Here is a 27,391-nt window from a genome sequence, read left to right as displayed (position 1 = left end):
CATAGTGGCCTGTGCTAGAGGTCTTATCCCTTTACCCTGGATTTTCAATGCTCATCAGGTAACTACAGATCCATGCATTTCATTTGAAATGGACAGTAAATTAATTATCAATCTGAAAACCAGTACAAGTGCCCAGGATAAACCCATACATTTTGAATAATGTTTTAAATGTATATTTTGTAAAGTTCAATTTTTGCATAAATTATGCTGCACGTTGGCATTCCATACATCTTCAATAAGTGGAATTACAATATGCACTAATCACAATTTTTATTTTTGCAAAACACCATTTATATGGGGCATTTAAAAACTGATATGGAAATGATGAAGACCTGATCAAGGATAAAAAAGGTCACTTACAAAAGAAGAATTTTATCCAATCTTGAGCATTCTCCCAAGACAGACATTAAAACCTTTAGCTGAAATGTATTGTTAGTCACAACTTTATGAAAAAAAATCTGAAATAAATGTAATGATGTCCATACAATGTATGTAGGCATTTTAATAAGAACATAAGAAATAGGAGGAGTAGGCCATATGGCCCCTTGAGCCTGCTCTGCCATTTAATATGATCCTGACTGATCCGATCATGGACTCAGGTCCACTTCCCTGCCCGTTCCCCATAACGCCTTATTCCCTCATCGGTTAAGAAACTGTCTATCTCGGTCTTAAATTTATTCAATGACCCAGCTTCCACAGCTATCTAAGGCAGCGAATTCCACAGATTTACAACCCTCTGAGAAGAAATTCCTTCTCATCTCAGTTTTAAATAGACGGCCCCTTATTCTAAGATTATGCCCCCTAGTTCTAGTCCCCTCTATCAGTGGAAACATCCTCTCTGCATCCACTTTGTCAAGCCCCATCATAATCTTATATGTTTCAATAAGATCATCTCTCATTCTTCTGAATTCCAATGAGTAGAGGCCCAACCTTCTCAACTTTTCCTCATAAGTCAACCCCCTCATCTCCGGAATCAACCTAGTGAACCTTCTCTGAACTGCCTCCAAAGCAAGTATATCCTTTCTTAAATATGGAAACCAAAACTGCATGCAGTATTCCAGGTGTGGTCTCACCCGTACCCTGTATAACTGTAGCAAGACTTCCCTGCTTTTATACTCCATCCCCTTTGCAATAAAGGCCAAGATTCCATTGGCTTTCCTGATCATTTGCTGTATCTGCATATTAATCTTTCATGTTTCATTCACAAGTACCCCCAGGTCCCGCTGTACTGCAGCACTTCACAATTTTTCTCCATTTAAATAATAACTTGCTCCTCGATTTTTTTCTGCCAAAGTGCATAGCCTCACACTTTCCAACATTATACTCCATCTGCCAAATTTTTGCCCACTCACTTAGCCTGTCTATGTCCTTTTGCATGTTTTTTGTGTCCTCCTCACACATTGCTTTTCTTCCCATCATTGTATCGTCAGCAAACTTAGCTACGTTACACTCAGTCCCTTCTTCCAAGTGATTAATATAGATTGTAAATAGTTGGAGACCCAGCAATGATCCCTGTGGCACCCCACTAGTTACTGATTGCCAACCCGGGAATGAACCATTTATCCCGACTCTCTGTTTTCTGTTCGTTAGCCAATCCTCTATCCATGCTAATATATTACCCTCAACCCAGTGAACTTTTATCTTGTGCAGTAATCTTTTATGTGGCACCTTGTCAAATGCCTTCTGGAAGTCCAAATACACCACATCCACTGCAGGAATGTCTTGGATTGAATACAAATGCGGAAAAAATATGGAAAATACATAAAGGTCCTCCATGGTGTTAATTGCTTAACTAATAATTCTTGGATAGTTTTCAGGTAATTTCATAACAGAATATTAACAACGTAATTGGAAACTACTTTACTGTGCTATGTTTCCCACAGATGATGTGATGAATAGAAATGAGCTCAGTTACAATTCAAATTATAAAGTCTTTTTTTTTTTAAAACAGGATTAACATTCAAAATCATCAAAACCTCAATCTATCCAACTTCCTCCTCTTTATATTCTAGCCCTCTAGGTGCTAAAGGCTAACATTCCATTTACCTTTCTAATTATTTTTGTATCTGACTACTACATTTAGTGATCTGTATACATGGAACCTTAAATCTCTTTGGACCTCCAGTGTTCTTAGCTTTTCACGACATAAGAAATACTCGGATCAATCCTTTTTTGGTCGAAAATGGATGACCTCACACACTACCTATATTGAAATCTATCTGCCACAGTTTTGCCCACTCACTTAATCCATCAATGGTCTGAAATTTGCGGTGGGTACTAATAGTGAACGAACAGTGTTCGATGTTATTACCCCTTTGAAACTGACCACAACCTCAGGATGTAACGCATACGCATCCTAACGCAGAACTCCTAAAGTTGCGGTCAGTCATTTACTATTCCGACACAGGCTGCACTGTAACTTCTGTAGATTTGAAACCTATAAAATTGTGAGATCAGTTCGAAGAGCCTTTTCAATTACGTTGCTATTGCATATATGGAATGGTGAGAGTTTCACTGTGATAGGGTTGTGAAGAACTGTTAGAACTGCACTTGCGTCACTCTAGAAATGTATTCAGCTCGTAAGCATTTAGAATATGCTGTCAATGTGAAACAGATTACATTAACATGCAGATCTGTCAGTTAACGTCAAGTGACATTTTCAGTTGCTCTTTACACAGATTTTAAACAAAATGAATGACTGAAATCATTATTTCTGTCCATTTACCTACCAGACCTCGAGAAACTTCAGTTTGCTTAACTCCATTCCAAGTATCGAAATTTTAAAAATATCCAGATTATTAAAAATGTTGGCCAGAATATTTCGCTTCTATAGTCTCCAACCCACATTTCCCTTCCATTAAAATGAATGCGTGGAAAATTGCAGGCTGAGGAGCAGAGAAACATAAATCTGCAGCCCATTGTAAAAACATGAGTAGTAGAAACACCTGCAGAGTCCCTTCAGCATTGCTGGTCCACTCTACAAACATGTGGCATTGTTGGTCTCAGTGATGTGAAAGATGCCCACCAACTTCACCATCAGCTCCAAAAACAAAAAAGGTTGAGTGCTGTAAAACAGCTCACCATCTGCATGCCCTGTGATATTAGCTATCTGACCCAATTCTCACACCTTTAAACCACTCCTTCCCACTCTCTGTGCCTTCCACATGCACCTTTCATGCCCATGGCACGCCTGCCTCTCGCCTATTCTCTCTCTGCCTGGCCTCCCATTTGCTTTCTCAGTGCCTCAAGCCTACCTTCAGCCCAACACAGTATTTTGTTTTGCAGCCGAGAGGGTATCGTCCATGGTTCAGGAGGTGGCACTGAGATATGGTGCTTTGAAGTGTTTGAAAGTCACAGATAGGCTTACTCACTTGATTTTGAGGATTATTTCTATGATTTCTTTCTAAATGCCTCGCTTAATTTGAATAAAGTGATTTCTTTTTGCTTGGCAAAATTGGGCACTTTAACTTAAAAAAATCATAAGTGCGCTCTTGGGGCGGGAGGGAGGGAGGCAGGAGCGGGGCGCTGTGAGTCATCCCTCCCCTTCTCTTAAAGGGGAGGGACACTGCGATCCATGGAGCCAACTCCGTGGCCCCACTGGGCCACCAGGGAGGGTTTTGGCCGGGCCAAAGACTGGGCACCCAAGAAGGGGTGCCGGCTGCCTGTTGGAGCCCGGCCAAACCAGTGGCTGCCATTGTCAGGTCGACTCTAAAGTTGGCCGACAATAAAAAAATGGCGGACACGGCGCAAGGCCCTCCCCCTGCAAGGGTGGCTGGAGCACCCCAGCCACAACAGCTTTGTGACCTGCAAAGCTGTCGGTGGCATCATCCTGCGTCAAACTCGCTTTTGCGGGGTCGTCGCAGGGTGATTAAGGAGTTGGCGCACAAAAATTACAGGGTGCGGCAGTAACCTGCTCCCACTGCTGCCATCCCAGGGGCAACTGCAGGTGGGTCGCTTCCGCCACCTGGCTCCGGGCAAAAAGCCCTTATCGGCCCATTACTAACAGGACTTTTCGAAAGGGGCAACTGTTTAAAACTGCTCAATTTTGCTAAATTGTAAGAAATGAAGGGGGTGAAATTGCTCCGCGCCCCGTTTGGAGGCGGTAACCTTCCAGGACCGGGACATTTATCGCCTGGCCCGGAAGTCGATCCTTCTGCTCATCAACGGAGTTGGAGCACTATCAGAGGCACTCCGTGTCCATGGAGGGGCGTTCCCAGGGCGGCAGAATGGTGTTGAGTCCAGTGCCGCGCTCCGGAACCAAGCGCCCCGTCGGCAATGTGACACGGCAGAACAGCCCGCCCCTTCAATTAAAGGGGAGGGCCGCTGCGCGCTCTGCAATCCTATTGGCCCATTTGTGCCTCCAGGGGGAGCAAAGTTATCGGTCGGGAAAGGGTCAATTGCACCTTCGGGGAAATTGCCCCGGAGTTTGGGGGGGCGGGCCACTGTGCTGGTAGCACCACACGATTTGCGTCCTGGATTGGTCAACGCACATGGCGATGAAGTCATCGCCATGCACGCCGACCCCTTTGCACCCCGCGAGGAAAATAGGCCCTGCGGGCGGCGAGGATAATGCCGGTCAGTCACTGCCAGCTTCGCGGGTTGTGAAGCTGGCGGACATCCGCCGCCGGGGCGCACTTAAAGGGGAGGCCCATTTGCGCCATATTTTTCTTGTCGGCCAACTCTTCTGTCGACCCAACAATGACAGCCCTCGCCTTGACTGGGGTGCCATCCTGCAGCCCGGCACCCCGTTATGGGTGCTGAGCTGTTGGCCTGGTCAAGAGCATCCATGGGCATTTTGTGCCCCAAATACTTTGTCTTGTGTGTGCTTTTTAGACTTTTTTTAAATTAAAAAAAAATTAAGAATGTGATTTAAGAAGACACACTAGCCACTAGATGGAGTCACAGAATTGTATTTCTACTTTGCTGGGTCCTTGATACGGTATGAAAAACAACAAGATTTAACTCATTTATTATTAGGCTTGGTAGCTTGATTCTGCATTCTCCATCGCCATTGCGATGCAGCGTGCATCCTGTAAGCTTTACAGAGATATGGCTGAATCACCACTCTTGGCACGATCTCACTGGAAATAATGTTACTGTTTGAATCCGATTCCAATGAACTAGGAAGTAAATATTTACATATTTTGTAAAATATACAAGCACTGCTTTAAAACATACAGTGTCAGATATCTTGAGATCCCTGTATTGACTGTACTCCAGCACATCATAAATGAGGTAGCTGTTGTGACTGTACGGAAACAGGCAGGTAGCAGCACTCATAAATTTAAATGAGGCCTAGGTGCTAAAACGGCCCGGAACTATGCAGCCTTGTGAGTCTGTCACTTGCATCGGCCCCAATACTAACGCCCCTGTTAAAATCAGGGATTATAACTCATCTCATCATTGTCTGTGGAGTGTTGCTGTGTGCATAAATGGCTGTCATGCTTACCCTGCGTGTTACTGTACTTCAAAATAATTTCTTGTAAGAACATAAGAAATAGGAGCAGGACTAGGCCATTTGGCTCCTCGAGCCTGCTCTGCCATTTAATGAGATCATGGCTGATCTGATCACAGACTCCGCTCCACTTCCCTGCCCGCTCCGCATAACCCTTTATTCCCTTATTGCTCAAAAATCTGTCCATCTCTGCCTTAAATATATTCAATGACCCAGCCTCCACAGCTCTCTGGGGCAGAGAATTCAACAGGTTTACAACCCTCAGAGAAAAAATTTCTCCTCATCTCAGTTTTAAATCGTCAGCCCCTTATTCTGAGACTATGACCCCTAGTTTTAGTTTCCCCCATGAGTGGCAGTATCCTCTCTACATCCATCTTGTCGAGCCCCCTTATTATCTTTTATGTTTCGATAAGATCACCTTTTATTCTTCTGAACTCCAATGAGTATAGGCCTAACCTACTGATCCTAGCTTCATAAGTCAACCACATCTCTGAAATTAACCTAATGAACCTTCTCTGAGCATCCTCCAATGCAAGTATATCTTTTGTTAAATACAGAGATCAAAACTGTACACAGTACTCCAGGTGTGGCCTCACCAATACCCTGTATAGTTGTAGCAGGATGACTTTGCTTTTATACTTCCCCCCCCCCCCCCCCCACTCCCCTCCCTTGCAATAAAGGCCAACATTCCATTTGCCTTCTTGGTTACTTGCTGTACCTGCAAGCTAACTTTGTGTTTCATGCACATGGACACCCAGGTCACTCTGTACTGCAGCACTTTGCAATTTTTCTCCATTTAAATTATAATTTGCTTTTCTATTTTTTATGCCAAAGTGGATAAACTCACATTTTCCCACATTATACTCCATCTGTCAAATTTTTGCCCACTCACTTAGCCTGCCTATAATCTCTTTGCAGATTTTTTGTGTCCTCCTCACAAGTTGCTTTCTCACCCATCTTTGTATCATCAGCAAACTTGGCTCCTTCATCCAAGTCATTAATATAGATTGTAAATAGTTGAGGCCTCAGCACCGAACCCTGCAGTACTCCACTAGTTACTGTTTGCCAACCGGAAAACGACTCATTTATCCCGACTCTCTGTTTTCTGTTAGTTAGCCAATCCGCTATCCATATTTAATATATTATCCCAATCCCTTGCACTTTTATCTTGTGCAGTAACCTTTTATGTGGCACCTTATCGAATGCATTCTGGAAATCCAGATGTACCATATCCACTGGTTCCCCCCTTATCCACCCTGCTCGTTACATCCTCAAAGAACTCCAGCAAATTTGTCAAACATGATTTCCCTTTCATAAAACCATGCTGACTCAGCTTGATTGAATTATGGTTTTCCAAATGTCCTGCTAATGCTTCCTTAATAATGGACTCCAGCATTTTCCCAATGACGGATGCTAGGCTAACCAGTCTATAGTTTCCTGCTTTCTGTCGGTCTCCTTTTTTTTAAAAATAGGGGCATTACATTTGCGGTTTACCAATCCACTGGGACCTCCCCAGAATCCAGGAAATTTTGGTAGATTTCAACCAATGCATCCACTATCTCTGCAGCCACTTCTTTTAAGACCCTAGGATGCAAGCCATCAGGTCCAAGGGACCTGACCACCTTTAGTCCCATTATTTTACCGAGTACTACTACTTTAGGTGATAGTGATTGTATTAAGTTCCTCCCTCCCTTTAGCCCGTTGATTATCCACTATTGGGATGTTTTTAGTGTCTTCTACCGTGAAGACCGATACAAAATATTTGTTCAAAGTCTCTGCCATTTCCCTGTTCCCCATTATTAATTCCCCAGTCTCATCCTCTAAGGGACCAACATTTACTTTAGCCATTCTTTTCCTTTTTATGTACCTGTAGAAACTCTTACTATCCATTTTTATATTTCATGCTAGTTTACTTTCATAATCTAACTTCCCTCTCTATTAATTTTTTCGTTGTTCTTTGCTGCCTTTTAAAAGTTTCCCAATCCTCTGGCCTCCCGTTAGTCTTGGCCACATTGTGTGCACTTGTCTTAAATTTGATACCCTCCCTTATTGCCTTAGTTAGCCACAGATGGTTATCCCTTCTCTTAGTCTTTCCTTCTCATTGGGATATATTTCTGCTGAGAGTTATGAAATATCTCCTTAAATGTCTGCCACTGCTCATCAACCGCCCCACACCTCAATCGATTTTCCCAGTTCATTTTAGCCAACTCTGCCTTCATACCTTTGTAGCCTCTTTTATTTAAGCTTAGGACATTGGTTTGAGATCCAACTTTCTCACCCTCCAACTGAATTTGAAATTCAACCATGCTATAGTCACTCATTCCTAGAGGATCCTTTACTAGGAGATCGCTTATTAATCCAGATCTAAGATAGCCTGCTCCCTGGTTGGTCCCGCAATGTATTGTTCAAGGAAACTATCCTGGATATACTCTATGAACTCTTCTTCAAGGCTACCCTGGCCAATTTGCTTTGTCCAATCAATATGAAGGTTAAAATCGCCCATGATTATTGCTGTTCCTTTTTTACAAGCCTCCATTATTTCTTGATTTATACTCTGTCCAACAGTGTAGGTACTGTTAGGGGGCCTATAGACTATGCCCACCAGCAACTTTTTCCCTTTATTATTCCTTTTCTCCACCCAAACTGATTCGACAACTTGATCTTCTGAGCCAATATCATTTCTCACTAACGCACAGATCTCATCCTTTATTAACAGAGCTACCCCACCTCCTCTTCCTTTTTGTCTGTCCTTCCGAATTGCCAAATCCCCCTGAATATTTAGTTCCCAGCCTTGTTCAGCATGTAACCACGTCTCTGTAATGGCTATCAGATCATACCCTTTTGTATCTATTTGTGCCGTCAATTCATCTATTTTGTTACGAATGCTGCGTGCAAAGTATATGCAAAGTGCTTTGAGACATTTGAGAGTTGTGAAAAGCTATTTCATATCTGCAAGTCTTTATTTTCTTTGTGTTATTTAATTGTTTTTTTTTTAAATGAAGAAAAGACTGTCGCTTTTAGAGCATCTGTGGAGCATTTGGTATATTCAACCCACAGTATTTAACAAACCAGGCCAACTTTCAAAGGTCATTCCACGGACCAAGAATCATTCCGGGGACCAGAAAGCATTCCAGGGACCAAGAATCATTCCGGGGACCAGAAAGCATTCCAGGGACCAAGAATCATTCCAGGGACCAAGAATCATTCCGGGGACCAGAAAGCATTCCGGGGACCAGAAAGCATTCCGGGGACCAGAAAGCATTCCGGGGACCAGAAAGCATTCCGGGGACCAAGAATCATTCCGGGGACCAGAAAGCATTCCAGGGACCAAGAATCATTCCGGGGTCCAGGAAGCATTCAGCAACAATGAGGCATTCAGAGATACAGGGCAACAATATATAGGTATTTACGTATAAAAATCCTTTAGCATGGTATTGAGGTAGCATAGAGATGCTCGAACATTAAAGAGGGACATTAGCATCCTGGAAGATACTACTCAAAGCAACATGTTCTTCACAATCTATATTAATGATCTGGATGAAGGAGTTGGGAAAACTGGCCACAAGTTTGCGGGTGACACAAAGGTGAGTGCCTGTCTTACAGCCTGGGATGAGAAACAACGACAATCAGATCTAGGTACGACTGACAAATAATGATAAAAATAGTGTTATACCCATGGATCTGGTTGATGCCACGCTTGTGTAAGCTGTGCAGGATTCCAAACTAAACCATCTCAGGTGAATTTGCCCCTGAAATTTTGGGGCGATGTGCTGGTAGCGTGGGCCCAGCGGTTAGCGCCCCAGTGTGCAACAGGTGATGACATCATCGCCGTGGGCACTGACCCCTTTGTGCCCCATACCACCCCTTCGCACCCGCGGTGGAAATTTCCCCCCGGGCCGTGAGGCTGACGCAGGCTTCGCGAGTCGCTGACATCCGCCTGTGGCGCCCCTTAAAGGGGAAGCTGTGTGTGCCCTGGGCCACCATTGTATTTTGCCGGCAGACTCTATTTTGGGTGCCGGGCCACTGGCCTGGTTGAACACGTCCCTGGCGGCACAGTGCCGACCACCAAAGGGCCTGCAGAGTGCGCAGTGGCTCTCCCCTTTAACTGAAGGGGAGGAGCTTCCGCGTAGCACTGACCTCTTCAGCTGACATCCCAGGAGCGCCCCTCCAATGAGGCAGAGTGCCTGAGACAGCGCTCTCCTTCATTTGAGGGGTGCAAAGCCCAATTGCACACTGGAGATAGGACTTCCGGCCAGGTGGTAATAGTTCCGGGCTCAGAAGGTTACCGCCCCCAAACGGGACTTGGGGCAATTTCAGCTCCCACATGTTCTACATGATGGCAGATTTAGGGCTAAACTTTCACCATCATTCTGCGCTGTTTTTTTGGCCTATGATTTTTTTTTTGGAGCAGACTAAAACCTGCAAGTTTCACTAAAGCTTCTGTGCCATTCTAAAGTAAGTACGTCCGACTTTTTTAGTTCCCGTCACTGGCTATTTAAGCAAGTTTGGCCAAGTACGATTTTTTCTAAACCGATGCACTGCACCCTGCTGAGAAACCTTCCCTGCACTTAAGGAAATCAGCGGAGAAGAGAAAATCGGCAGAGAGAAGACACCATTATTTTAGTGGAGCTGAAGACACGGCGGGGGGGGGGGTGGGGGGGGGGGGGCGGCGGAGCGGGGATGCAGTGTTCTTTTGGCCAGGGGTAGGTCCGGTGCGGGTCCTTTTGGCCCAGGATAGGTGCGGGCCGGGTCGAATAGGATAGCCAATGAGAGATGCCTGAGTAACAGGAACCACAGGACGCTGGCAGGTGGTCTCAGGGGAGACCAAGGTAGTCAGAGAGAATTTCTCAGCCAGAGGCACTGGAAATGGACTCACCACAGCAAAACACGGTAGAGCCCACGGCTAAGAACAGTCGTAGAAAGTCCATGGAGGCTAAGGTAGCTGCATATATATGCAACAAATTGGACATTTCAAAGCCATGGGCACAGGAAATGCTGCACTCGGGGAATCCACAGGAAAAAGCGGCAGAGTGGACAGTCAGTAACAACCACAAAGGGTCAAAAGGGAAGGCGGTTTGGCTCATGTGCCTGCAAAAACATGTAAGCATCGGCTCCCCAAGGATTGTTGGGCATTATCTGGACATTGCATTTTAATATTTCTCACTGCAGAAAGAGCTGGCAGCCTGTTGTGAGAGGGGCCCAGATATTTTTCTGTGTTGTACACGAAATCCACATCTGATGGGCGGAAGTGGTCTGGGAAGTTACAATGGCCAGGAGAAGGCAACTCATCACAGGTAATGGGCAAAGCTGGAGGGTTCATTGTTAAGCAATGTGAACTGGTCAGTGATCAAGACATTACCTGGTTGAGATAACCCTGAGAGGCGGGAAACCAGAACAATAGAAAGCCATTAAGCCCCAGACCGGTTGGATGCGAAACCCCATCACCAGCCATCACTGGAATACACATGGGCCGCTCAGACAGAAAACAAGGGAAAACTTTATTTGGCCAGAAGCAGCAAACAGACTTTGGATATAAAAGTCTCTCTCTTTTGCTCTCGCTTGCTTCACCTCTACCGAGCACTCCGTCTGGGACGGAGAGAAGAAACCACCAACGAGCAACCAGAGCCTCGCTATTCAACTGTGAAGCTAATCTTGAGACTGGGACTTGGATGCTATAGACAGTACGGAACCAGAAGAGACACGTTTTCACCAGGAGAAGCAACGAGTAAGCTAACGAATTGGTGAGCATCATCCCTGCCCACGCATCTTTAAGATCGCAGCCACTGTGTGAGGAGGTGTCGTGTGATCTCTCAACCAAGCCTTAGAAGGGTTTTAGTGGGGAGGTTTTGCTGTGAGGACCATAGGGGTATGCCCAGCCAGTCAGTACAGATTCGGTGGTACACTGTGGATCCGAGCAGAGGTTTTAGACGTTGGGTACTTCACAATAGGGGTGGTTTAGACATGCCAAGGTATTGGACTGTACTGCATTGTCACTGCATTTATTTGTAGTTTTGCTGTGGTGTGGTGGCTTTAAAAAAGCATTGACAGTTGAGGCCAAAGTATTTGTCCATGACTCATTCATCTGTTCAGTACAGTAATCACTCCAAGGTCTAAAACTAGTGTAACGTGGGGGTGCATCAAAAACACCGAAGGGAAACCACTTACAAGCAGGCACAACTGTAAAGAGAAAAGGGAAAAAAGCTGGAGGAGAATAATAAAAGGTTAAAAGAAGAAGTAGCTAGTTTCGAGAAAGGAAGGACCAGGGTAGGAAGGAAGAAATGGCACGGAATCACTTAGAATATTTACAGTGCCAGATTACCGAGGCTAAGTTCAACGAGCAAGTCCTCCGAGAAGAAAATTCCCGACTAGCAAAGCGAGCTGACAAGGCTGAGGGTCAGTTAAAAGATATAAAGGTGGCAGACAGGGTAGCTCAAAATCGGGTATGTGAAGAGGCCGATCACTGGTCCTGTAATGAAAAAAAAATCAGTAAGTTGACCCTCGCATTATCCAGGGCCAGGGGTATGGCTTGTCTTATGACATCGGGGGAAGTTGGGGTAGATTGGGATAGTGAGGATTAGCCGGCTCCTGAAACACCGGACCGATCAATAACTGTGATGAGGATGAATTGGCAGCATCGAGCCGAGATATAGGCCCCATTAACTCCACGGATAGTCTGCTGGATGTTAATAGACGCTGGGCGGATTTTTTGAGGGGTAATCCGGAGTTGGGGGATGGGAACTTGAAGCAGATCCTCCTTAGTAGCTGCAAAAACAGTTTTAGAAATTTGAAAGCTGACAGTAAGGTAGTGCAGGAAAAGGTGAAACAAGGTGAGCAGAAGGATCCTGCAGGATCCAAAAGGAAGAACAAAGCATGGCAGGGAAGCATTGTGTTTACGGTAGTAAACCGTTTGTTTAAGAGACAAAAAAAATAGAAAAGCATTTTTATGAGTCTAAGAAACTTCTAACTTTCGTGCCGAGAGAAATAAAACATAGAATTTGCTACTGTGGATGTTTGAAAAGTTATGAATGTATTGTATGTGATGCTTCATTGTGAATGGTAAAGTTAAAAACATGTGGATGTTTATTTGTCTGTATGTCCGTAGTTTTTTTCAACTGGCACTGGTTAGTTTGAGATTGGTTTGGATTAATTTGGAGTTATTGAGTTTAATTAACCTGTGAAAACCAGATTTTTACTATGGTCATGGTGAATTTTGGCTGGTTTAAATTGTGAAAAATCTCTAGTTCCGGATACTAGGCAATCACATATATTTGGTATTTTAAAAATAAAATTTTACGACCAATTCAAGAATGTGTGACCAGTGGAGAAAAGGCTGTGTACTGCTATAATGCGTGAAAGAGAGAACCATTGTAATGTGTAAGCTATTGGTATGCATGGTGTTGCTTTACAGATGCATGGTACCATTGTTATGTGTTTGTTGAACTTTTAAAATGCGAAAAAAAAGGTAACTCTCTGTACAAGACTTCAGAAGGCAACATCTTGTGAAGAGTGGAATAAATATTCTGAGCATTTGTAAAATTTTAAAGAAAATAAAGTTTGGAATTTGAGTGGATGTTTTCCCTCAGTAGTAGAAAGGGGATCAGAATTGATGAATTAACCCATTGGGCGGACAGAAAAGCCACAATGGATGTTCTTTTTTTCTCTTTAAAGCAGGAGTGCAAATTACCAAAAGAGATCCTTTAATATGGAAATGACCTCAAGGTGTTACCGAACTTGAACTTTGAGAGGGAAGCAGTGATCGTAAAAAAATGTTATGTAAATATGTGAATAACTGAAGAAGGACCTGTGAGGGGGAGGCCCCACAGAGCAAAATCATTTTCTTTCTTTTTTTTATCTTAATAGGAACGAATCGAGCCAGGGATACGAGATGAGGTGGACATTGTGGATAGGCCTGTGGATGGCTATTATCATTAAAAGATGGGGAGATCGGGGAGATCGGGGAGATACCGAGACATTCCTTACACACAGATGTATGGGAGGAACCGGTCCCACTGTAACTCAAGAGGGAGCCATACGGAGCAACAAGGACACAAATGCCTGTACTCACACTGGGAGTTGGCCAGGGTGGTTAGGGTCAAATTCGACCAAGTACTCCAGACAAACCGGAAACAAACTTGATGAGGTGTCAGTATCCCGCCCCAGGCTAAACAACACGACCAGGAAGGTACGGGTGAGAGAAGGTAGATGAGTTTGTCTGGAATGTAAAGGGATTACCAGAGGAAAAACTAATGCAGCCACAGAATGGGAGAAACTGGGTAATAGTTCTAACAGGCGAAACACAGGAAAAAAGTAAGGGCGAAATTGTGTTGGGAAAAGTGGTGGAAGGAGGAACAAGGGATTTATGTCTGCGTGGTTGGATCTAGCCACAAGAGCAGGGGAGGTGTGGGGATTGTCTTTAAAAGGTAATGGCAAGATTCTGGGTCAGGAATGAATTGGGCGCAGTGTTTTGATTCTTATGTAACCTTGAACCTGCCAAAACCAGTCAATGCAATAGAGTTGATCGCGAGCAGATTAAAACCTCTCCCTAAAATGCTGGAGATTCCAAATCAAGAAATTCCATGTCCTGTCCTGAAACCCGGGCCTAAGAATGGGCTTGTGTTAGTCCCAACAGGGAAAATGTTGCATCATACTGTATATTATGAAGTAGCGTCGGTTATTCTAAATTTAACAGAGTTACAATTACCCCGGCAGTGCCTGCCAGAAATGGAAAAGTTATATGAAAAATTGTTAAAAGAAATGTTCAAACAATTCTATCAAAAGAATTACAGGGACTAGAGTCAAGGGGAAGCATACAAACAGAGACGGAAAAGGGGGCTAATGAGTGATGTAGCTACAGCATTTAATACTGGGACATCACTGGTAAATAGTGTGGACAATGCGCAATTGCAAGTCCAAGTGAATGCCTTAAGGGACCAGTTAAAGAAAATACTGGAGGAGGGTAGCAACATAGAGGATAACAAATTACAGGAGGACCAGGCAATGACAATTCATTTGAAAGAGATGGTACCCGAGGTGGAAAAATAGGCTCAGACCATCTATGCTTTAATCAAGGAGGGTAGAAACGTGTTAGATCAAACTGCTCAGAATGACGTGTGTAATGTATGGAACTTGGTTGTTAAATGAAGGACGCAGTAATTTAGAGGATTTAACACAAGGCCACCTACCGTTGTGGATCAGTAACAAGCACTGAGTGTCTATAACAACCTCCTGAATTCGTGCCAGCTACGGTCAGCCTCCGAAGCATATCCAGTCCCGGTCAAATGTGGTCAAAGCAAACAATCCATAATGGGGATAGTGCTTTGAATATCGGTGTTGGATCAATACTGGTGGAAAATATCGGTGTAATTCGGAACAGGGTACATGTGAAACATCATAAAATCCCGCCGTATGTGGTAAAATTGGGAGACTCAATAACCGGTGCTAGTCGGGAGGGATGCCAGAGAGGGGGTACACACGTGATATTGTGCCCCTATCATCTGAACCCTTTCGACCGGCCGGTATGTGGGTTCAAGAACAAGGACGGGCAGCCTATAAGCTGTATCATGGAAGTGACGGCTCACGACCATGTTCGCCACAGATTGCGTATAAGGAAAACGGGACATACTGTGTCACTACCAGCGAAAGTCGGTATAGAATACACCAGGACTTGGTGCCCAGTAAGGGATTCTACCTTTTGTTTCAAATCCCAGGTAGAGACACAAATAGCACAAGAAAGGATAATTCCCATCTCAGACCACAAACACAAAAGTATCACAATCAACAGTACTTTACCAAACCTCCAGGGATACATATCGCGTTTTGGATACGATATCCCGCCGTTACCCGAAAATCTGACTGAACTATTAAATAACATCGAGCTGTACCACAAACATTATTACACATTACACCAGGAGAATGATAAAGTAAGGGGAGAAATCGAGGAAATGATGGCCCCTCCATGATGGGGTCTGGGACTCAATATTGAAACCCCTCCCCGGTTCGAATCGTATCACACTCATTAGTAATTGTACGGTTGATAATAGTGTTGTATCTACTTGTCCTGTCCTGTAAATTAAGGAAAAGGATGAGGAACGGGAATCTGGAAGGTTTATTAAAGTAAATCCAAGCCGAAGTGTTTGTAAAAACGGTATAAACCGAAGTCATAATGGTTTTGTTGTAAGAAACTGTTGTATTGTAAAAACATTGGGTTTTGTGTGTAAAAAGAAATGCAATGGGGAGATTTGACTCAAGGCTGCAATACCCAAAACTCTCATGGAAAAAGATGCCACCCAGAATAATGTCTCTGTTTATTATAAGAGACATTAAAAGGAGGGATTGTAAAGTTACAAATCTTCAGAAAAACGCAGACCATGAACTAAAAATTGATTGATCCAAGCTTTTTGAATTAAGCTGGACAATTAAGGACATTCTGTGGTCATGGACATAAAACTGACATCATGTATAACAATAATGGAGTTGTTATGTGAGGCTTTGAACTTGATTGACCAGGGTGGGGGAAACAGCCATTGGAGTCATCGAGTCTGTAAAAAGACCGGACAACAAAGGACCCCCACGGAATGCAAATTTTTGGATAACAGCATTCAGCATAAGGAAATATCTTTTGCACTGTCGACTCCGTGTGCAAATTAGTAGCCATTCAAACATCACCGACCAGTTAAACAGATTACCACATCGATAATCGAATCTCGCCCCAGCGGGAAACTTATTCAAAACCTGGATATAAATATACGGACACAGACACACAAGCAGGTTACGCAGAAGGAGGACAGGCAGCAAAAGAACAGAAGCTGCAGAGAACAACCGGAAGAAGAAACAGCAGGTTACAGAATCAAGGACCACGAATCTCTGGTGATTGTATGTCTAAAGTCAAATTTCTGTCAGCAGTCTAATCCTGTAGTTTTAGCCGATTTTTGTTGCATAATAAAACTGACACTGGGTTAAGCCTAAATTTTTGTGCCACGTGTTGTCCTTTCCCACGATAAGTTCCAAGGTCTAAGAATCAGAATAGTGTGAAAAACAAACACCCGACAGGGGGAGGGGGAAGTGGGGGTCTTTTTTGCCCGGGTTGGCAGCGGGTCGGTGTGGGATCCTTTTTGCCCGCGATTGCAGCAGCACTGACACTAGAGGTGAAAAAGATCTATAAATGCTTAAAAGGAATAAAGGAATTTCATATTGTTTCATATATTGAGATTTCAGTCTGTTGTCCCAAATCTTCACTTAGTGAGCTATTTTACAAATGGGAAATACTTTATTTGTACCTCAGCCCTTCAGAGCGTCCCTCATTACCCTGGCAACCTCAGTTTTTTGGCACAGACCTTAAGCTCCATGCACAGAGCTTAAGGACATCTGCGCCATTCCAAAATGAAAGATTATGCTGACGAAACTTGGAACTTTTTTTTGGCGCAGTTGGGCCACTAAAAAAAAAATGGGACGTACTCTACAACTGTGTCAAAAAAAGTCCATGTGGAATTTTGGACCCTATAAAATATTACAAGATTTTTTTTAAATGCAGTCGTTCTCAATAATTGGCATTAAAAGCTATGTGTTTTCCTTAGGACTGAGAGGTTTGAAAGCCAAATCCAGTACATAAGCTTTAAAAGTCTAAATAACATTTATAATTTATCAATACAGGGGGGCCGAAATTGCCCCTCTCATTAAGGCCTGTTACCCCCGCAAATTGGCAGCCACACTGTAGAGTGGATTGGCCACCGACTTTTGGTGAAATGGCTGCTGATAGCCCAATTGCCCTCCTGAGTTTTCCCAGCGGTACCCCGACCTCCCCCACCGCCCGCCTTACCGCTCCACTGCTGCCGATCCCCGGTATGTGTGTCATCACCGTGTGCACTGCCGATCTAACCCCCGATGGCGACATTCCCCTCCGAAAATCTTCAGCCCACCCGGCGGTGCCAAAACCAGCTTTCACCCGTTGGTCCAGTGAGGCTGTGGCCTTCTACAGCGGTGGTACAGCTTCCCTTAAAGGGGAGGGCCTACTGCCGCTGCCGCCGTGTTTTCTTTTGTCGGCGACTGCCAGGTCAGCCCGACAAATATGTCGCCGGACTCGGCTGGGCTGGCAACAGGCAGCCTGGCACCCCCTCTTGGATGCCAAGCTACTGGCCTGGCCCAAACCCTCCCTGGTGGCCCCGTGTCCCGAAGTTTTAAAAGCGTGGAAGTTGTCCCCTTTAAGTGAAGGGGAGAACCATGATGATGTCATCGTGGCAGTGACTCCACACCCGCACCCAAATTCTGCCCCTCAGTTGCTGTCACCGCCACGTTTTTGCCCCTCAGGTGTTGTCACCACCTTCATTATAACCGACTTCCGGATCAAAACCAAAAAAAACCAAAGGAGCGCAATTTTGTGAAAGAGTCAACCTGAACCGTAGCTGTGGTAAAAACCACCGAAACGGGCGGGGGGCAATTTGTACCCCAGGATTATTTTCAATGTGGGTAGTGGATCATAAAAACAACCAACAACTTAGAAAAAGTTGTCAGCTGAAAGGCGAGTAAACAGAAACAACTCCAAACACAAACACCAGTTCAATTTTTATGCACTCACCTGATGTAGACAACAAGGGCAGCAACATGATCCACATCCTAAAGGACGCACAAGGTGCATGACAGTATGTCCTATATTATCCAAAATCTTTATGATAAATGCTCGATTAGCCCCACAACATAATCGGTTACAGAATTCACTGTCTTCAACTGCATAATAAACTCTCTGCCCCAAACTGTTTTTCAGTTCATACTTGTTTTTGGTCTCAAATCCTGATAAGGCTGTAAAACAAAACAATACCATACTTCAATACCCAGCACAATGTAAAAAAATAACCTGTTGTTATTAGCTTCGATGTATAAAATAAAGCACCATACCACAGGTGTGAAAACCACAAATCATTAAAACATAACTAATAAATATCTGTAAATTAATTAATAAGTAATACAAGGGATCAGAAGACCACATAAACCTCTGAAATCTGACTGTGTTACAGCCTTGATAAACTTCCAATTTTGGTTTAAAAACTAGTTGACCTCCCATGGTGTTGAACATGCTTGGCTGAAATTTCCGTGGTAACATTGGCAAAAGATTGGCGGAAACCCTGGAAAAACGGCATACCCATTTCTTCAGGTTTCAGCAGAAGATCGGAGGAATCCCTGAAAAAATCCTGCCCCAGAGAGTCAATACCAAATGTAGTCTTTCGGCAAAGTAGGGTAAGATTCTGAGGTGTCATTGCATCGCAGCATATAAACATAATTCTGTACTATTACTAACTTTTCATTTATTCGGCACACCAAACTTGACTCCATAATCACATCAGGGAGAATTCAAGTGACAGAAATGTAGATTGAAAAATATGACAACCTTTCCATAACCAAACATGTTAAGTTGATGATTTTTACCAGCTGCAGGAAGAATTCTTGACCTCTGTCTGGTCACAGAAGGATTCCAATTACGGAAGAAATGTATATTATTTTGGTTTTGATTAAAAATTCCTTGCTGTTGGGACAAAATAATTCCTCTAGTTGTTCACAGTGGGGAAAAATAAAATATGGCTTACTGATGGGTGCATAGGGTGTCGATAAATTCCCTCATCCAACCTAGCTTCCTCGCACTGGCAGAATTCAGAATGGGAAAACTTGTAAGGCAGGTGCTTCCTCCAGTTTTTCCAGAGGGGAAAAGTTATTGTAACTTACCCTTTTACATGGTTACTAGATTAAACCATCATTCCTACTTAATTAATCAAGTTAAAAAGGACAAAAGTAAAACTCGTCCACATATCAGGCTCTTAGTTTTAGTCAAACACCGTCAAAATTAAATCCCTCCCCCAACCAGCGTGTTGCTTTATGTACCCATGAAATAAGAAAAGTATTATGCATACATAATCACCTACAGGCACTATACCAAGAAAGTGTTGTGACCATTCACAAAAAGAGTGTTTAAATTGTTTAGCCCCCAGAAATGGGCACCGAGATCACGATGCGTGATTAAACCGTGCCCGTTCAGTGGACTGCAGGCAGAACGCCAACTTCGTGCAGCCTGCTTATTATAATGATTTTCTGCATGAAGCCAGTGCTAGCCACACTGTTCATTGGCTGAATGCATCAGCAGGGGACCCAATATGCTGCACCTCATAAAAGGAAGGTGCATTGTATTGTGGCTGCTGGAGGCGCTGAGATCTTTGGGTTGGGCTGTGATGTGCATCAATCAGCAGCGGCTGACCATGGGAGAGAGCAGACACCAAGATTTTCAGATGCTGCACTGGAGGTCTTGGTGGAGGACATGGAATGGAGGAGAAATGTACAGTATCCTCAGGGGGGCAGGAGACCCTCCGGATACATGCTCAGAAGGCAGTGGCAAGAGCTAGCCATGGAGTTCTGCACATGGTGAGGCACAACTGTGCTGCAGGCAGGACAGGGGGAAAGGATAGTGCAGCTGCCAGCTTGCCGGAAGGCAAGGTCACACACTGGGTCTGCTGCAGATGACTCAGAGGATGACTTTGATGGGCCAGGCTACAGTAGAAGACGTACACACCCAAATTGCTTATTGCACTGGGAACCCTGCCGGAAAGCCTGCCCTCAATGTCAAGGATCATGGAGGAGTCCAGCACCAACTGCGCACAGTGCTTTGCGCAGAGCTTGAAGCCCATCCTTTCCAACATGAAATGTTGTCCACCTCCATCAACTCACTTGTGGAGCCAACCATGATGCAGCATCTGATGGCCGATGTCTCAACATCAATTGCAGCACAAGCAGCAGCCAGGCAACATTTCAGTGCTGCCGTGGAAGCTCAAACTGCTGCTATCGCGGTTCTGGATACCAGTGTGCAAAATGGCTTCCAGGGTATCACAGCACTTCAGAAATCTGTTCTCCATCAGATCTGCTTCCTAAAGACCTTCCGCAGATATGGTCTCTTGCTGAAAGCTCTTCTCCCCCTGCTCCTCCTCCCTCTTTTTGCAGCTTGTTTTGCTCTGCGTCACCTCTGCTTATTCTCCCAGTCATGCTCAATGCCGAGGGGAAGTCCTACTGATCACCCCCATGTCTAGGAGCAACTGTTTTTCGCACAAGCCTTTAAGTCACCAAAAAAGTACTTCAGTACCTGCCAGATCACTCCCTGTAGACTAGTGAAACTTTAACCAACTATAGAAAGCACCCAAAACTCGTAAAATTGCAGCAACAGCCAGAAGAAATAAACCAGCAACTAACCTGTAATTAGTTGATGATCCCTTTAAATAGCACTGGTGCTATTCATGCTGCTGAACATCGTATTCAGCTGTATGACATTAAGAGATGACGTCGGCTGGAGCGCGGTGCTCCAAAATGGCAGTGTTGGCATCAAACCAGCATTGCACATAGATTGACGTTATGATCTACCTGCTCGGCATATTTCCGGCGGATGTTAGTTGCACGCACGCTAACCCCTTTACCAAGATGCCGGCAAAAGTGTGCATGCCCACTGCAAACGTCATTTTGGAACCTTAAGGGGCTTTGTAGCATCCAAAAAACAGGTGCTACCGAGCCCAATTTCACCCCTGAGCTATCCATTGAAACACAAAAAGAGGATGTTAGAGAAGGAGGTACTAAATAAGGGTATGTTTAAGAATAGAGGACTGTTTGACCCCACTTTAATGCCATATTTTACTGTTTTTTGAATCCTAACAGGATTCTTGCAACCAAAGTTTTTCCAAACAAATTATTGAGCAAATTCAAGAGTTAATGGGTGTCAAATACACATTGTTCAGCTCAACTATTTAAAAAAATAGCAGACGAAGTGTGTTACCAACGATCAACAAAATTACACTCACCTTCAACAAGTTCAACAACTTGATGAACAAGTAAATGGTCAACCTGTGGAGGAAAGAATGATTGCAACTCAATACTTGACAGTTATCTTAAGAGTTTCTTATTTCATTAATTAAGAGCTCAATTTCCCCATGCATTACCTCTGTACAATCTGTGTAGAGAGATGTGATTCATTGCTCACGTGTAAATACTATCTCCTTCAAATAAAGCTTCCATTTCATTTTTAATGTCAATTGTTATGCAATGGAACCTGATCATTTTAACGAAGTAATGTAGCCATGAGCTTAGTTAATTTGTTGAGCTATTGACAAGAACTTGTACAATCCTCTGTACATATATTACATAAAGATTAAATGCCTGTCACTATATTACTAGATTATACCCTAAATAATGAACGAAAATCAACATCCAGGTACAGAAAACCTTAAAAAATGTAGCTAAATAACAATTCACAAACTTAAGATTTAGAGGGAAAAACATAATTTATAAAATTACTACTCATCATACCTTTGATAGAATTATCTGCAGAATTTAATTATTTTGCCTCCATCTAAAGCTTTATATTGGGGACATTTTGCATGGGATCTCACTCCTGAGGCCTTCATGAAAGAAAACTGGCCGTGAGGGAGCGATTGGTGGCTGGGTCCAGGAGATTGTTATCTAAGTTGGGGCAATTGGTGGCTGGGTCTGAGAGAAATTAGTAGTGGGGAAGGAGCGGACAGTGTTCTTTTAACATGGAGCTCCTGGTCCTCCCAGCTCCATATTAAGGTAAGCATATTTTAAAAGCTTACATTGTTGGTTGCGGCCTAACAGGCTATCTCTTTAAAGCCACCTGTTAGACCGCGTGTAGGCCTGGTTTTCCCGAGTACAATGGCCGCCAGTTGCCTCAGGTCAAGCCAAACTTGCAATGGGGGCTTCATATGCAAAGGGCCTAACAACTGTTTCCTATTTTTTGACCTTAAACTATATGGCTGGTGGCTCACTTCTGGATTATAATGAGCATATGTTTCTTGACAACCATATTGGAGGCTTAGGAAACAACTTAGCACCTGAAAAACAGGTGCAGCACAGTTGAATTCCCAGGATATTGTATATGAGTAACAGAGAGAGAGAGAGAGAGAGAGAGAGAGAGAGAGAGAGAGAGAGAGAGAGAGAGAAAAAGAACGATCCTGGCCTCGAGAGGGGCAGAAAGTGAGCGCGAGCGAGAAAGAGGAAGAGAAAAATAAAAGAGAAAGAGAGCCGGGGGCGGGTCGGTGGAGGAGTCGAGAGACACGGAGGGGGGGCGGGTCGCGTCGAGAGACACGGAGGGGGGGGGCGGGTCGCGTCGAGAGACACGGAGGGGCGCGGGTCGCGTCGAGAGACACGGAGGGGCGCGGGTCGCGTCGAGAGACACGGAGGGGCGCGGGTCGCGTCGAGAGACACGGAGGGGCGCGGGTCGCGTCGAGAGACACGGAGGGGGGGCGGGTCGCGTCGAGAGACACGGAGGGGGGCGGGTCGCGTCGAGAGACACGGAGGGGGGGGGTCGAGAGACACGGGGGGGGGGTCGAGAGACACGGGGGGGGGTCGAGAGACACGGGGGGGGGTCAAGAGACACGGGGGGGGGTCAAGAGACACGGGGGGGGGTCAAGAGACACGGGGGGGGTCAAGAGACACGGGGGGGGTCAAGAGACACGGGGGGGGTCAAGAGACACGGGGGGGGTCAAGAGACACGGGGGGGGGTCAAGAGACACGGGGGGGGGTCAAGAGACACGGGGGGGGGGTCAAGAGACACGGGGGGGGGGGTCAAGAGACACGGGGGGGGTCAAGAGACACGGGGGGGGTCAAGAGACACGGGGGGGGTCAAGAGACACGGGGGGGGTCAAGAGACACGGGGGGGGTCAAGAGACACGGGGGGGGTCAAGAGACAGGGGGGGGTTCAAGAGACACGGGGGGGGGTCAAGAGACACGGGGGGGTCAAGAGACACGAGGGGACACGGGGGGAGGGGGTCAAGAGACACGGGGGGGGTCAAGAGACATGGGGGTGGTCAAGAGACACGGGGGGGGGTCAAGAGACAAGGGGGGGTCAAGAGACACGGGGGGGTCAAGAGACACGGGGGCGTTTAGGGAGACAGAGGTTGGGGGAGGGGGGGGTGAGAGGAGGGGGGGGCGGGGAATCAGAGGGCCATATTGGCTTGACAAATATCCCCTCGGGTTTGGCCGGACCGCCAACAGGCAGCCTAGCACCCCCTCTTGAGTGCTAGGCTGCTGGCCCGGCCGAAAACCTCCCTGGTGGCCCAATGTTTGAAAATCGCGGAGGTTCTCCTCTTTCAGTGAAGGGGAGAGCCGTGGTGACACGGCACCGTGATGACTTCAGCGTGACGGTGACTCCGCTCCGCACTCAACTTCCACACCTCAGTTGCGGTTACCGCCCTGTATCCATCCCTCAGGTGTTGTCACTGCCTCCATTACCATTGTATTCCGGATGCAAGGGGAAAAGAAACAACAAATAGCCAAATATCATTCAAGAGGCGACCTGAACCGCAGCCTCGGTAAAAACCATTGAAACTGGGTGGGTGCACTCCGTTTCGGGCAAGGGGCAATTTCTACCCCTTGTTTTCTAACACTCCACGAGATGCACAGCAACTAGCCTGTCGGCCCAAATTGAACTGATCAGCTGTAACATGACCACATCACCATAATGCACCTCTCATCACAGATCACTCAGCAGCCTTTTACCATGGCAAGTCTCCTGAGAATAAAGTCATTATATTGTCTCAATATTTTAAAACAAGCTCCTAAGGTCAGACAGCTTGCGCTATAAAATAAGGAGTGCGTGTCACAGAAAAATACACCACTAATGAGGCAGACATGGAAAATTAATTTACCCTTCTGCTTCTTCAGTTATGTTTTGTTTTTAAAATGTTTGTGCTAATCAAGGCGAGGGATGTTAGTGCTGGGGAATTAAATTCTTCCTATTTGAGGCAGCCAGTCTCAACACCAAGCACTCCCAGTCAGGTGGAACACTGCCAGATGCTCCTTCTACTCTTCCCCAACAAGGTGCTTCAGCCCCAATCTCTGAAGAGCACCCCCTTAGTACACTAGCCACCCCGTGGCCACTCTGTCTGAGATTGCCAATTTGTGCTGAAATGGAGACATTTGTTTTTGTAAACTCATGCTCACTTGGAACTGGACTGACTGAGGCTGCTCAAATTCTTTTACCATCAGATCCTTGTAGTTAGAAGACAGAAGCAACGCCAATCCCATCAGTCAGGGCTGGATTGGAACCAAGATTCCAGACAAAAAGAGACCAGTGCCTAATCTATAGTTTCACCCAGTTCTCCCACGAATTATATTTCTAATGTTCAGCCATTTATTTTTCAGTATATATAGTGGTTTACTACAACATATAAAAAACAAAGGTAGGTCATGCTCCCAGGCCTTGACATGAATTGTTAGCATAACCATCACTTGCTTACCGCTGTAAGATACTCTAATCCAGGTGGACAATTAGGAATCGGAGCTGGTGTTTGCATCCACTGTACTTGGGGCTGTGATGGTCCACTTGCTTGGTGAGTTAGCATAGAAGCACTGGATGGAGGGTAGATAGCATAACCTGGCTGCGGTGCAAAAGGACCTGCTCCCACACACAGGCAAATAGATAGAGACGGACAGAGAGAGAGAGAGAGAGAATCAATGTCATTTCCAATCACAATTACAATTTTCAAATTACGTATTTATTGTCAATTATTTACCAGGTGAGTGTTTACATTTCTTGTGGCAAAATAATTTACACACTAAGTTTCCAAATTACTGTCTCATAACCCAATGGTTCCTCCCTCGGTTTACCTGCTCCTTTCTCTTCCACTGAACTACTATTTGCAGCATTTTTGGCACCTGCGCATGTTAACGTCCGATTTTTTTTGTACATTCGCGTCAGAAAAAAAAAATTCGGGACTTTCGCCAAAGAAATATTTGAATTTGCCGCAGCGCTCTCCGAAGTTAGTCTGGGGGCGGGCGGAGCTTCAAGTCTGCACTAAAAACTCTTTGGGCATGCGTGAAAAGCTGAAGTTGCCAGTACAACCAGAGACGCTGAAGCCCGCTCCCCCAAAAAGGCTGGTACCCCACCGCTGCCGAAAGGACCACAAAAGGACCTCTCCCCTCCGGCTGGACCCGCTGCTACTGCTCCCCCCGCCCCAAGCTGGACCCGCTGCAATCCTAGGCTGAAACGACTGCTTGCCCCCGGCTGGACCCACAGCCACCGCTCCCCCCCACCCCCCCCTCCCCGGCTGGACTCACGGCCACCACCTCCCCCCCCCACCCCAACGGGTCCAGCTGGGGGGGGGGGGGGGAGCAGTCCTTTTGTCCCGGAAATAATCTTCCCTTGCTCCAAAAGGTGTTCCCTGTGAAAAAAAGGTATTTTATTGTGTATTCTTATTACCTCTCTCCTGTCCTCTTGTGCGCCGCGACTATTCCTTAAATTAACGTATGTTTTTTTTGGCGGGGATTTTGAGCAGTGTGCACCGCGCTGAAAAAAAATCGTGGACGGCCAAAATCGATTAAGGTCACAAAAACAGCGCCCGATCCCATTTTGACTCGTGTCTGCGCCAAAATTTTTTTAAAGTGGCACACATGGTCGGCGTCGACGTTCAAACATTGGTGAAATTTGGAAAGTTGAGTATTTCACCCAAAAAATTTTTGGACGCCAAAAGACAGCGCACAATCGTGACGAAAATAGGGGCCATAGACATTTAACTGGACTTGAAATTGCACACAGCAAGTGGCTCCAAGGAAATGCTACTGACCGGATACTTACGACTGCCGATCCAATCTAGTGCTGAGCCCATCAGAATTCACAGGGTCAGCTCATTTGCATTCTCACTATCGTTGACTTAGGGCAACTCCTATTTAACATGGGGGTGTGCGTGTTACATCATCTTCTGATGCCACCTAAGAGACATTCCTCAAATGCTAAGTTTCATCTAATCCCCTCAATTATGTTTCAGGAGAAACTTGAACACAATTCCCATGTGGGACAGGTGACCAGGAGAGGCATACCATTATGGAGCTGGCTCCCTATGAGATACAAGCCCTAGGGGAGGGCTTTAATCATGGGGGACAGCGAGAATGGTGGGACAATGCAAGCTGCAGGTTAAAGACTTCATCACCATGGCATCCCTGTAAGCAGCAGACAGCTTCCTCATCGTTAACTGTTTACCCAATGTGTAGGGGTTGTGATCACTCATTGTTGAGTTATGTCCACTTTCCTGCAGAGCCATTACAGCAATGGTGGCAGGGATGGGGGTTTGGGGCAGAGGATGATGATAGTGGTAAGGAGCAGAAGGTGGAGGTGGCAAAGACAGGAAGAAATGTCTTCCTTGTAGACCATGATGATAATGAGGAGGATCATCATCATGATAATGATGAGCATGAGCCCACACAGGAGTCTCTACAGCAAGATCCTGGCCCATGTTTCTGTGTCCTAACCACTTGATAACACTCGCTGCGCTATTAAGCAAGGATTTTGCACTGACTGAGGGAAGGGGTAGGGGAAGACAGAAAGAAAGGAAGAGACAGACAGACAAGACAGAAAAGACAGACACAGACAGAAAAGACAGACACAGACAGACAGACAGAAAGACAGAAAGACAGACAGAAAGGCAGACAGAAAGACAGAAAGACAGGGCCTCGGTTTAATGTCTCATTTGAAAGACAGCACCTCCAACAATGCAGCACTCCCTCAGTACTGCACTGGAGCGACAGCATAGATTTTTTGTGGGGACTTGAGCCCACAACCTTCTGACTCAAAGGCGAGTGTGCTACCTACTGAGCCACAGCTGACAAGAACGCAAAAAGCCTTGGCCAGGTTCTCAGTGGAGCTGTGGAGATAGATTTCCTTAACTCATGAGTCATGAGACTCGCATCTCGTCTGTACTCCCCTGAAAATAAGGATGTTCAAATGTCACACCTACATGCAGGCAGTCAGGACAGTGTCCAAGGATGTTCGGGAAACTGTCAGAAGTGATGCAAGAGTGCACATTCCTCATTTCTGACATCATGGAATGAATGTCTTACTTCCTCGTAGTCATCAATAGTTCCTTACTTCATTGGCATCTGTGAAAGTCTCCAATCTCACAAGTGGCT

The 27,391-nt window shown here is 45.4% G+C and overlaps 1 protein-coding gene across 10 annotated transcripts in view; it reads right to left on the bottom strand.

Moving 5' to 3' along the window:
- The window catches only part of LOC139275034 (phospholipid scramblase 1-like), a 181,935-nt gene that overhangs the window by 20,341 nt on the left and 134,203 nt on the right, over nt 1-27,391 (bottom strand). For all 10 annotated transcript variants that reach the window (XM_070891929.1, XM_070891927.1, XM_070891928.1 and 7 more), the window contains 3 exons: nt 24,727-24,884; nt 21,274-21,316; nt 18,027-18,247 (listed from right to left, as the gene is read on the bottom strand). In XM_070891929.1, the coding sequence (XP_070748030.1) occupies nt 18,027-18,247; nt 21,274-21,316; nt 24,727-24,884 (422 nt within the window). The remainder of the gene's footprint in view (nt 1-18,026; nt 18,248-21,273; nt 21,317-24,726; nt 24,885-27,391) is intronic.

The sequence above is a fragment of the Pristiophorus japonicus genome, chromosome 10 (genome assembly GCF_044704955.1).
Source record: "Pristiophorus japonicus isolate sPriJap1 chromosome 10, sPriJap1.hap1, whole genome shotgun sequence".
NCBI classification, from domain to species: Eukaryota; Metazoa; Chordata; class Chondrichthyes; family Pristiophoridae; genus Pristiophorus; species Pristiophorus japonicus.
This window is presented reverse-complemented; position numbering and strand designations above follow the sequence as displayed.